A 13,868-nucleotide genomic window follows, 5' to 3' on the forward strand; every position below is an offset into this window, starting at 1 on the left:
TGAATTTTTAATTTTAATTCCTTTTAATTCATTTAAATTTAAATGATCGCCTGTGGCTAGAGGTTACCATGTTGGATAGTACAGGTAAAATCGAATAAGAGAGGGCAGGCCACGGTGGCTCAGCAGGCAGAGAGTTCTCGCCTGCCATGTTAGAGACCCAGGTTCAATTCCCGGTGCCTGTCCAAGCCCCACTAATATTTACAGATTCTAAGACACTAGAGTATCATTTTCTATTCTTGTAAGAAATAAGATTGGCTGAAAAGAACCAGATTATAATAGGGAAAAAAAAGGAATACTGGTTTCTGACAGCTTTACAGAAGTTCATAAAATTAATAGAGTGCTAAACTATTGATTACTTTATGCTTTGTTATAGACCATTTCTTCAGTAATGTTGCAGATGTGTTGAATGGACAGGTCGTTAAGATGATTCAATAAATAAAAAAGAGATTACACAGAAACAGTAAATCACATCTATTTTAAATGCAGAAAATACACTAACGCATTGCAAAAGAAACCACCATCCTTGGGTTGAAAGTACCATATCCTCCAGCACTTCAAAAATAAAATACTTCACTTTCTGATAGAGAAACAGAACTCTACCACTTGATTGTTTCAAAAATAGCACTGTACTGCCTCCAAGAAATACCATGTTGGCAAGGCAATAAATGAATCAAAATCTGCCACATATAACACCACCATTATGCTAAAAATCAGGATTATATGTATTCTCCTTTCTAGATCTCAAGATGAGTTCCTCTGAAGCCCTCCCAAGAATATACTATTTTAAATTCCTATGAAAATTTGGCTCCAAAGTGCCCCTCAAAGCCTCAAGTTGAGAATTATTCTGAAGTCTTCTTTAGGGTCAATTATGTAGACAGAATGGGAGCCTTAAAACTGGGAAGGCTCCAGAACTATTCAGCCTCCTTCAAATCCTAAGATACACAAAGAAAAGTCAATTGATGTTTAATACAACTGTTCCAAACAGAGTCACATCTAAGCAATTATTTGTAATGCTCCCTCCTTCCTTAAAGAATTCACAATACCTACTCTGGTAAGATAATGAACGTCATCTGATATAATTTATTATTTTCCTGGGAGTCTGTATATGAAAATTCATCTTGGCAATTCACTCAAGAAGGTCTATTTCACTCAAGTACTGAAAGGACTTTAATAAGCAAGTCCCATAACTTGACTCTCAAAGACAGCATTCTATTGAGGCCCTAGGTAATCAGAAAGCTGACACTAAAACAAAATCAGATGTAATTATATGTCAATTACTATGTGTTTAAAATGGAACACATCCATACCCAGAATAAAAAAGCTATCATTGCTTGTTTTTCAGAAAACAAATGAACTGTTGTACTTTTATTTGAACTAGCACATAATACCAAGTTAAAAAATTAACACAAGGAAATTAGAAATAACTGTCTTCTCTTACCTCTACCACTGTGGTTTCTGCAGCTTTGCACATAGGCAAGTTGAAATTCCTTGCACTTTTCCTTTATTAGGGGTGGGAAAATAAGGTAATAGAAAAAGAAGACCAAAAATAAGAAGCATATTTTTCAGCTTTAAAGTGTTATAAATTGTAACAATTTCTATGAACTAAGAATCTGTGCATTATTTTAAAAAGAATGTAGACATTTATAATGATTTTACACATAAAAATAACACATTGGCCACTTCACTCAATTACAATAGTTTTGTATGGGATGGAAAGAAAGAGGGACTATTTTTTATGTTCAACATGTAGCTTATATACAACAAGATAAAATGGACATTAAAAAATGCACTCACTTTAAAACTAATTCCTCCTACTCCACCTCCCAAAAAACATTAATTTTCCTAAATCTTTTAACTGGGATGCCATTTTCTTTTTACAGTTAAATATTTCACTAAACAACTTGTTCTCACTAAAAAATATTAAGAATAAGTTTTTTACTTGAGAAAGTATAGTAATTATATTCTTTTTTAAAGAGAAGCATATTGTTGAAATTAAATGAAACATTCACTGGTAATCTGTGAGTCACCTATAAAGATCATTCTGAAGGATAATTTTCTAAAGAAAAATTTAAAGTACCCCACCCACATCAGACCTTGAGGCATAAAATTTGAAGGTGTCAGTTTGCCAAAGGTTTTGCATTCCCCAAGTTACCAAATTAAGGCACTTCTCCTAACCATAAAAATTAAAACATTTTTATATATGGGAGTATATAAAAATTTCTTAGAGGGAAATGGAAATAAATCATAGCTATGTTTTACTAGCTCTTTTAGCCTGCCAGTGTTGCTATAGTTCAATTCAAGGACAGATATAAGGGTAGGTGTGCCCTTGAGAGAGGAGTCCATGCATACTTTTACAAGCTGCTGTGCTGGATTCCATCAGAAGGCCAGGCATAAGAAGCTCTAAGAACAGAGTGCCAGAGGTAAAGGAATCCAGGCTTCTTTTAGTTTACAGTGGCTTAACCAAACTCCTGTTTAGTCATCCCACTAAACAGGAAAGTGGTCCTAGAAATCAGTTTCTTAAGAGTCTAGATCACTTAACCATCTGTATGAGAGCTCTCATTTCATATCAAAGCACAATAACCATCACCATAGTCAGTGCTTAGAATAGCCTATGTGTAGTATTTCAATACAAGAACCAGACAACAGAGCATAGGCTAAACTCAAGGAAGTATTTTCAGAAATTCATTTCCACTTGCTACTATACAAATTTCATTAGTTTTCTTATAAAAAGCAACTAAGCGTTGCAAATTTTACACCAAAGCATTAATCAGTAAAGCAGATGTGATGTAAAATGTCTCCCGTAATTACTAAAATTAGGTGTACTTTTTAAAACTGGCTTCATTCTAGAAATCTAGATGATGCTGTCAACATAAAATCTTCAGATATGAACAAAATCAAAATGTGAGTCATCACTAAGAATGTAATTGTGATTGCATTGAAGCTGCATTTAGTAAAGATAAAAAACATCCTAATTAAAAGCAGCAAATGATAATATTATGAGAAAGACAATGATTTTCTGGCATTAAAGTTTTCCAAATTGGAAAACTTTTATCTGTATACTCAGAGGTAGCATAATTTTCAAAAAAACAACTACATAATCTATAAATCCAGGTGTTTAATATGTTTAGGGTCATCAAAAGATACTAAACACAAAGGCTGTGGCTAGCAAGATAATGAACATGAAAGTTCAACATTACTATAGTTAATCAATTTTTCAGAGAAAAACATTTATAAGGAGACATCGATGGGAATGGAAAAGAGCTGGTCTCAAAGATTATTAGCAATATCTTTCTAGAATGTCAAAGTAACTTTCACATCTTAAGACAATGCATGTAAACAATATTAAAATTAAAGAAAATTATGTGCTTTTTGTCATGTTTTCTAGACATGCCTTAACATTGTAAACTGGTCTTAGCAACTAAAATACATGGAGTAGGAATGGGGATGGAGAAAATTTTATTTGTGACTATACAAAGGAGTGAGATTCAGATATTTAACAAACAGTTCAACATGGACACCAAATGGACAGAAAAGACTCCCACAAATGTATCATACCAATGAAACTGCAGAATAGCAGCCCTGAACATATATATATATATACACACACACACAAACATATCCGTGCGTATGATTTCAAGCCATTATTTAAATGAATTTTTAAATAGAAAACTTACCAAGATATCCTTTCTGGAATCATAATCTAAGAAACATAAAGTTGCTAAATGCATTACATGTACATTTTTTAAAAGCATCATATTACCTGAAAATCACATTTCCTGCTCGGTCTGCTTTCCAAGCTTTCACTAAAGCAAAATCCCCTGTAATTGCTTCCTCCAAAATAAAATGTTGGCCATTAAACTCCCTCACCTACAGAAGACAAAAAGTATACTGTCAGGAATTTGTAAAGGATCTTTTTATTGTGTTATACACTCTGATAGAAGCAGATAACAGGGGTACAAGCCTAGTCAGGAAAGGCTTCTGAGAGGGAGAAAAACTGATACCTCAGAGACGAGCAGTGTTAGACAAGGGTTTAGTCAAAGTGGTAGTGGGTGGAACATTTTGGTACATGTACAAAGGCCCAGTAACAAAAGAGAGCCTGATGCATTTGACTGCTTTTGAGAAAATGAAATTTTCATGCCAGGGGCATAGACTTTACATGTTAACATTCATTTTATTATTTGTGTGCATAGGTTATATATCGAAATGAAAAAAAAAACAATATAAATTACATGAAATGGCAAATGTATAGTTTTGTAAATATGAGTTACAAAATTCCATTCATCTCTCCTAGAATCTATAATCACCTGTTGAGATTTTAGTTATAATTCCTAGAATTTATTGATTAATTTGGTACATGTACCAAAGCATTCTACTTATGAGTTTCTTTCCACTCATGCGTATAATATGCCTCTATTTATCAAAGTCCTCCTTTACTTACTTCAACAGCTTTATAATTTTCTTCATTAAACCTCTGCATATTTTTCTTAGGTTTAAGCATAAGTACTTTACGGTTTCTGTTGCCACTCTGAATGTTATACATCATTCTATTACATTTTCTCTTCTGTTATTACTGATCTAATGCAATGCTACTGATTTCTGTATGTTATTTATAGCCTTTTAACTTCACTATGAATTTCTGGGAGAAAAAAATAAGGCCAAACAATGTCTTGGCATTAGATGCCTTTTCCCTTTTGAGGGGATTTATCTCTGGGAATTAAAACAAAGGAGAGAAGAAACAACTACAACTGCCATGCTCCATCACCATGTAGGACGGGAGCTAGCTGGAGGCTGATACCATTCTCACTCCTACTGCATCCCCTAGTGGAAAAATTGTGCATGTTATATTTCGCTTCAGTAGAAAGTTTGGGTACATATACTTTGATTACGATTTAAAACAGAAATCCTTCCTTAAAGAAAAGCTTTTTAAAAGACATTATCCCACTTTCCTGCTAGAAAATATTAACTTAGACGAATGATTCATCAATATGAACTTAGGTAATATGAATTTAGGTTGTCCTTTCCCATTCTCCTTCAATGGTCGTTCTCTTCCTCCCAACTTCTAAATGTTGAAGAGGCCAAGGCTCAGTTCTTGGACCTGCTCTCTACATACACTCAGGCTCTAGCCTCTCATCTCGTCCCAAAGGCTCAAGCACTATATGTTGATGTCTCCAAGTTTCTACCTCAGCTTTAAATTCTCTCCTGAGCTAGAGCTTACTGGATACCTCTTCTTGGAGACAAATGGACTTCTCAAATGCTCCATGTCCCAGACAGAGTTCTTTGATTACTCCCATATTCTTGCCCATCTCAATAACTGGCATATGGGATTTTCTCTTTCGTTGTACCCCATAACCAATCCATTAGCAAGTCCTTTTGGCTCTATGTCAACATACATACCAATTCCAACCATTTCTCACAACTTCTTCTATTACCTCTTAGTCTAAGTCACCTTCTACTCCCACTTGGATTACTACAACAACCTTCTAATTTTGCTTCCTGCTCCTTCTCCTTGGCCCCTATAAAAAACTCACCATCCCACAACCACAATGATCTTCACAAAAGGTAACTCAGATCACGTCACTCTCCAACACCTACTCAAAAATTCTCCCACAGGCTTCTCACCACACTCAGTAAAATCCAAACTCCATGTGAGCTGGCTCCTATCTCTCTCTAACTTTCAATCCTACCACACTCTGCCTCATTTACTCTGTTCTACATATACTGCTCTGCTGTTGCACAAGCAGAGCAAGTTCATGGCTGCCTCAGGATCCTATACTTCCTCTTCCTTCTGACTTGACTATGTACCCCTGATCTTCACCAACTTATTTTCCTACCCTATTCAGGTCTCTGCCAAATGTTAGCTCCTCAGAGGCTTTCTCTGACTACCCAATCTGGAACACCACCTTGCTGGCTGCTGATCACTCCCTCTTTCAATTTTTCTTCCAGATCTTTCACCACTTGACATTACATGCCAGTTACACCATTAACAGGGAGACTTGGTCTAGCTCATCTGTTTTTCCAGAGTGCTCAGAACAGTGTCTGACAAAGTGTCGGTCCTCAATTAGTACTGGTAAATAAAGAAACTCATCACATTCTATCAGAAATTAGGGATATAAAGAGCTAACAAGGATCATTTCAATATTATTTGTCTTATTCTGGGGGATAACTTGCAAAACTACTAGATCCACAGGCCTGAGTCCAGACAGAAATGATCTCAAGCATTCAGGACAGATTCTGTCCTAGCCTATGTTTTTCCAGGACGACTTGATGCTACAACTTCTCACAAGCTATCAAAATATTAATCTAGTTTTTTTGGGGCATCTTTATGTACATTACCAAAACCATTCTAATGATTAGGCTCCTGCCTTTCATTTTGTCAAAAACTTTTAAAGCCTGATTAGTACTAAAGAAAGAAGCAAAAAGAAACGAAAAATAAGTTAAAGCTTAAACCAATATGGATCACTCTAAGAAGAAAGACAAAGCTCCAGATGGAGGATGCTGCTAGAGAAACTGAATAGTAAGGGCCATGTTCAATGACCCCCTTATCCTTCCTCCAAACGCAGAGATGCAGATCTAGCATCCCTATATGCATAAAGTTGTTAAGGAATTCCTTGATTTACTAAGGTTTCCCTTCCCTAGCTATAAATTCATTATTTATGCAACTGTGTTATACTAAGTTTTCCCTTCCCTAGAGATAAATTCAGCATTTATGCAACTGTGTTAAAACTCTTGAGCCATGTGGACAAGGAGAATGGAAAGAAATAAAAACAGAGTAATGAAATATTGGCTTGTGTAATTTTTTTAAATTGGCTCAAGTCTGGGTATCTCAAACATCTAGATTTCTATTTCTCTCTAACATGAGTGACATCGTCTATTATAAAGATATTTTACCCCTACCTAGCATTTTAAATAAACCTAAATTATGCAGATTAAAGCACAGGTGTGTCCAGAGCTACAGAATGAAGAAAAAAGTTGGTAAGTAATAACTCTGGATTTAGTTCATTATATAATTAAAACCGCCTGCGTTTCAAAATTGTAGGCAAACGTGATTTCCTTGTTTTCTTTCTTCTTTAGTTAAATCGAGAAGAGGCCTGAGTATGAAGAGCTTAATACCATATATATCTACTCTATTTTCTATATACGCACTATCAGCAATTATAAACATTAAGTTTGTTACAGCCCACACGAGGGAGGGCCACCGTGGCTCAGTGGCAGAGTTCGCATCTGCCGTGCCCAAGACTCCAGTTCATTTCCCATTGCCTGCTTATGTAATAATAAAAAAAATAAATAAATAAAATTTAAAAATTTATAAAAACCTACACGAAACCAGTTCAGATAACGAATCTTGACTAGCATATCTTTTGTCAAACACAGTTTCCTTTCATCGTCTTTATGTATTCTAGTTTCTCTGTGAGATATTAATTTCTAGACGATGCTCAGTTTTAGCTAGATATTTCACATAACTCATCTATATTAATGAATGATGGTGTTTTTCCTCACAGAGGTGATTCCACACTATTTATCCAATAAATCCACCAAGCGTCCAATACCAAAACAGATATCCCTGTGTTACCAGGATGAGAGTACTTCTTACCTCTCTTGGCTTACTGGCGATGGCAACACTGCCATCTTTGTTGTACTTGATTGGTGCTCCTCCTTCTTGTACCAGGGTCCCAAACCCTGTGCTGGTGTAAAACGCAGGAACACCAGCCCCACCTGCACGGATCCTCTCTGCAAGTGTGCCCTAAAAGTGAGCAACCAACACCCCATAAGAAGTTTATTGAGTACTCAGTATATGGACCCAGAAAAGTTTACAGACATGGCTCCTACTCTTCTCTTGATACTTATAATTCTAAAAAGTATCTGGGCAATATATATCGGTGTGTTTCACTAACACCTTGTCCTAGAAGATCAACTAAAAAAATGACTATCCCTCTAGACAATAACCTCTCTATACTTAATGCACATTGAAAATGCAGCTGCTTATTTGCATAGTTAGGCTCTCAGCTTCCATTACTCCCACTGGTTTCCTGACATATTCTATAAGTCTGCTTTTAATATTTTAAAATAAACTTTCAAATCTGAAATATTTAAGTTTAGATATCTACATTTTAAAAAACTATAATAAAATTTTTCACTTTACAATGTTGCTATGGTGATATGGCTAAAATCTTATCATTAATAATAATATGTCACAGTGTAAAGTATGCAAATTTATTTCATATTTCTTTATTTTTAAATCATTCTCCTAAATATTTTATCTACTAAATTATCTACCTAAAGAAAAGTCAAAAGTTGAATAAACAGTACAACATACAACCAAATTGGTTGTTAAAGGTCAAGACTGCTTCAGATTTTGTTTTAGAGTAGAAACACAGCTGCAAGCAAGTTGTAAGTTTGTGTCTTCTTTTGGTCACCTTCCTTTCCACCAATGATCTCATAGTATTTCCCTAGCTGGAATGGTTTCTGCTGCCTAGCCTATCCCCACTGCCTTTCCATCCAGGTTTTCCTAGAGGAACAACTCCAACCCTGAACATTTCCAGACACCCTCCCTAATATATAAACCTATGGTCTTGCTACACCCAAGCCTTGCCAGATAAATAACTGGCTAACTCACTGGTAGTAAGACTGGTTTACGTATTAATGGCTGTGGGTTAATACTGCCCCAATCTAAAAACAACTTCCCATTTTAACTGAGGTCTTTAAATCATTAACTCAAAGGAGGGATTAAGTCAGAATTTCAGACACGAAACTACACAAGTAGATGGGATATTCTGGAGAAGGGATTTGTGGCATAAAAGAAAACCCTACAAATAACTGGTTCTCTAGACTACCTAATAGAGAGAGATAACGCTACTTTGGGTTGTGGGCATTTTAACTAATTAACACTCACAGAAATTAGTGGCAGAACGCTCGCCTGCCCGGCGAGTGGGTTCAATTCTCGGAGCCTGCCCATGCCCAAAAAAACTCACAGAAATTAAATGATGGAAATAACCATAATAATATACCCTACTTTAAAATATTTCTTATGCCTACTTACTTTTCCTCTCTCTGACAACTTGAGAAAGGAATGAAAGCAGTATAGTTCTGCAGACAGGCTCCTTGTAGGTACCAACAAGCCCTCCGCCACCATGCCCCAAAGGGAGACCTAATCCCAACTACTTCATCAACTCTTCAACCCCTGGCTCTCAGGTAACAAAACAAGCTTCCAGGGCCACTGTTGGTTTATGTGCCACAAAACTGGAAGGGAGACACTGACCTTATTCATCTTAAACAAAAAATATAGAAGAAATATTAAGGAAGTGCCTCTCCAAGGCATATGCCTTCTGGCAAAACAAGAGGTAAAAGATATAAAAAGTAATTGAAAGGTTAACTTTCAATAGCTCCACAACCCCAAAAATAAGGTATCTCAACCTATAAGGTGAAAAGGAAAAGTATGCCATTACATTTAGGAAAAAAACTTTAAATGAAAACTGGATAAATACCAAGCACAGTACAATGCTATGATAAGCATAGGCGACAATTCTGTGGAATGATCAAGTATGATTACAACACTGTGAAGCCTCAGTTAGAAAGAACATTTCTAGAGAGTACATGTGCTCTGTAGACAAGCATATACCATGATCTAATTACTGAATATATTTTTTAAAATATTCTACATTGTTCTATTACTATCTTGGTGAAGTAGGTGGTAATAATATTTTCTGTTGACCAAGTAAAGCAGATATGAAGACAGACTGTCAAAATGGAAGGCCAAATATGGGAAAACTATATTTTATGCATGATTTTTCTGTAAACCCAGTTTCTCGAAATTAAGAAGAAAAAAATGGAAGGCCAATACATAGAGCCTGTATACCCTTGTTTTACTCAAAAAGTTTGCCCTTCTCTATGACAAATTCATTAATCAATTAGGAGATGATGCATAAAATGAGGAAGCCGCTAGATTAATGGTGGTAAGCTCTGTAACTTGCTTACAGAGCTAGTGATTATCAAGTTGGGTTTCCCTCTCCTGATTTCCACAGGAGGGAGCAAGACCAGATCACTCAGAAAATAGCTTTCTTTCTAACTGCATGAACTAAAAACTGACTTTTAAGACAATCCTCAAACATTTCAGCAAGTCCTTTTGCATACTTCCAGGACAATATACATTATGGTGCCCAACTTAAACATTTATCCTGTAGCCAAGTATTTTTACTTGAAATATTTCCTTTCTCAGTACACAGTAGCAGAAATTAATCCTCTAGCAAATCAATAGGTGTGTGCTACAAACAAAATTCCTAAGACTGGCAAAATTAGTAGCCCCCCTCTGCCTTATCTCTCTTGCACAAAGCAATTTCTAGGGCCAAAAAATTTAAATTTGAAGCAAGTTACTACTGTAAAGTACAAGACATTTTTCTAGCTCAGGGAAATCGTCTCACCTGAGGTGTCAATTCTACTTCTAATTCACCAGATAAGTATTGTCGTTCAAATTCTGCATTTTCTCCCACATAAGAAGAGACCATGCGTTTTATCTGCCTGGATTGAAGTAAAAGGCCCAAACCAAAGTTGTCAACCCTAGAAGGAAAATAAAGGTAGCTTATAATCACAGAACATTTCCAATTAAAGTACTACATTAAAAAACAAACAAACAGATTTTCTTGATTTAGAGGAAAGAAAACTTCTCTGGCTAGGAATTTAACCCACATTCTTGCTAAAGTCCTCCCCTGCTTCCCCACCCCCACCCAAAGAAACTTGTAAATTAGTAGTTCTTTTCACATTTTATGGTTGAAGAAACAAAGGCTCACAAACTTTGTCTTGTTCAAGGTCTTGGGCAGTGTGATGGTTTGAAGCTGTTTGTACCCCAGAAAAGATCATGTTCCTTTTATCTATTCCTGTGGGTGTAGACCTATTATGGGTGTGATCTTTTAAGTTATTTCATTTGAGATGTGACACACCTCATTCAAGGTGGATCTTAATTCTCTCACTGAAGTCCTTTAGAAGAGGATAAAGGACACACAGAAGAAAGAGGAAAAACCCAGGGAAGCTGAGAGAGGAAGCCACTGAAGCCAGAAGCTGGAAGCAAGGAAACCCAGGAAAGAAGAACCAGCAGACGTTGTCATGTGCCTTGCTATCTGATAAAGGTGCCCAAGCTTGCTGGTAGCCTGTCTTCACAGCCTGGGTAGTGTCCTGTTGATGCCTTTATTTGGACATTTTCACAGCCTTAGAATTGTAAACCTGTAAATTAATAAATCCCCATTGTAAGTCAATGCATTTCTGGAACATTGCATTTCATTAGCTTTAGCCAACTAAAACAAGCAGTAAATGACATAGGCCAATCCTATAATCCTACCCCAAACCTTGTGTACTTTCCTCTGCTCCACAGGCACTCTGGGTTAGAAGACGAGCAAAAGGATATGTTGGTTCTTACTCTATGCTTCGGAGGCATACTTAAATGCAATTGCAATACCATTGTCCTAACCTGCAATAACCAAAATTAAAGAGAGAGAAGGGATTTTCATTCTTTAAAAAAAAGGGGGCGGGCCACGGTGGCTCAGCAGGCAAGAACGCTTGCCTGCCATGCCAGAGGACCCGGGTTCGATTCCCAGTGCCTGCCCATGTAAAAAACTAATAATAATAATAATAAAAAGGGGGGAGGGGAAGGGTGCTTTTATATTTTCTATTGAAAGGAGTTCAGCATATTTGTGAAATATGGGAGCAAATTATAAACAGCTAAGAACATTTTCCCTATATAATAGATATTTTGCTTTCAAGGAAGATCCACACACTTAAATGAGTTTAACAAACACACACACACAAATCAGCAAATTAAATACAAACTAGTGAAAAGAGATAAGAGGGATCCTGTGTGTGTTAAATTAAATATAATATTGTTTAATATTTCCATTCATTTAAGATTAGAGTTCAATTTATTTCTAGAATTGGTATATATAGTGTTAGATTTTTTTAATTAGGTGCAGTTATCTACAATGTACCTTCCTTCTTTATTTCTATTACCTTTTTCAAAGCAAAATATACTTAGAGATAGCAGTCACATTTAGTCTGGAGTGCAACTGTTCTTTCTTGATTTTGAGGGGCTGTTTTATATATGTATAACCTGGTATCTAGAGATAAGAATGAAGATGACCATGTAGCGATTAAGGTAATTCAGAATACAGGTAAAAAAGACATTGTCTGTATTTTAGAACTTCACCTATTCTTTGAGACCAAAAGAAGAAAGGTTAATTTTGTCCAGAAGCTAAATTCTCTGTAGTACATTATCTAACTCAACAGTTCTGGATAGATCATTTGAACAATCCAAACACAGGGAGCCCAGAATAAGAATGAGAGTCTTTAATCATGTATAGTTTACTGTAATGCCTGAATATATCCCAGAGTATATTAAGCAGATAATCAAAAAGTATTGGCCAAGTCTCTTGAGGGATGGGGAAAAAAAATATGGAACTAGTAAACTTTATCACTGGGGAAACCCCTGATACTGTGTCAAACATTAAGGACACCCAAATCAATAAGCCAAGCCTTTGATCGTGAGGCTTACTCTTGTGAGGCTTATTTACGTGGTGAAGAAGCTGAGCCCACCTATAGGTATGCCTAAGAGTCACCTCCGGAAGACCTCTTTTGTTGCTCAGATGTGGACTCTCTCTCTCCAAGCCTAACTCTGCAAGTGAAACCATTGCCCTCTCCCCTATGTGGGATATGACATTCAGGGATGAGTTTGGCCCTGGCACAGTGGGCCCAACAATGTCAACCTGATCAAAAGGGGGGAAAGAAATGTAACAAATAAAGTATCAGTAACTGAGAGTTCAAATTGAGCCAAGAGGCTATTCTGGAGGTCACTCTTACGCACGCTTCTGTTAGACATTGCTACCTATCATAACTTGCCAAACCCCAACCAAAACCATTTCTGGCAATCCTAAAGAATACATAGGGCATTACACAATTTCTACAATGGCTTCACGCACTAGGGTAACTCTCCAGAAACCTACAACATCCAGATGAGTCCTGAAATGCCTAAAGGCCAGCCTTTTGAGAGCATCAACTAGTTCCAAACCCCATCCCATATTATTGACAACCCTTGCAACATGAAAAAGTTAGAATAGGCATGGCCCAAATACCACTAAAGAGTGGGAGAGTGATCTAAAGTGATGGTGGAGATAGACAGAGAAGGTAGGGTTGAGCAAATGAGTATGAAGTGCTGAATTATTATGCTGATATTTCTTTTAGTTTCCAGGACCTTAGAGCAACTAGAAGCAAGATTCTAAAATTGTGGAACTGTAACCCATACCAAACTCTGAAAGCTGTTCTAAAACTAATTGTTGTGCTGTGCTTTCAAAGACATTGCTTTTTGTATATATATGTTATTCTTCACAAAAAAGAGGAGGAAAAGCATAACAAAGAAGATAGGATTTAACAAATGAGTATGACTGCTGAATCATTATACTGATATTTCTTTTGGTCTCCAGTGTCTTGGAGCAGCTAGAAGAAAAAATGAAAAGTGGTGGAACTGTAACCCATACCAAACTTTAAAATTTGTTCTATAGCTACTTGTTAAAATGTACTTGGAAATTTATTGTTTTTTTATATATATTTATATATATGCTATATTTCACAATTAAAAAACATTAAATATGTATAAATATACCCAGAATTTCAAACAAAGTTAATGTGACAAGTCAGAGTTGTAACTGAATGAATACTAACCATTTTCAATCATCGTATTCCTCTCTTCTACCCAAAGGTTTCAAAAACACTTTAAAACATGTATAAGTTTTAAAGAAACATTTAGAAAATGTTTAGAAACATTCAGAACATTTAGATAACATTCTAAAGAAAACATTTACAATACAAAGTGGATTACATTATACTTTAGCTAT

At 36.0% G+C, this 13,868-nt stretch overlaps 1 protein-coding gene across 1 annotated transcript in view; it reads right to left on the reverse strand.

Moving 5' to 3' along the window:
- Nucleotides 1–13,868, reverse strand: part of OXCT1 (3-oxoacid CoA-transferase 1) — a 152,212-nt gene that overhangs the window by 122,540 nt on the left and 15,804 nt on the right. Inside the window, exons 4-7 of the mRNA XM_077117071.1 lie at nt 10,416–10,551; nt 7,592–7,741; nt 3,761–3,867; nt 1,439–1,499 (exon numbers count right to left, since the gene is read on the reverse strand). Coding sequence (XP_076973186.1) covers nt 1,439–1,499; nt 3,761–3,867; nt 7,592–7,741; nt 10,416–10,551 — 454 coding nt within the window. The remainder of the gene's footprint in view (nt 1–1,438; nt 1,500–3,760; nt 3,868–7,591; nt 7,742–10,415; nt 10,552–13,868) is intronic.

This window comes from Tamandua tetradactyla, chromosome 9, assembly GCF_023851605.1.
Source record: "Tamandua tetradactyla isolate mTamTet1 chromosome 9, mTamTet1.pri, whole genome shotgun sequence".
Lineage (NCBI taxonomy): Eukaryota > Metazoa > Chordata > Mammalia > Pilosa > Myrmecophagidae > Tamandua > Tamandua tetradactyla.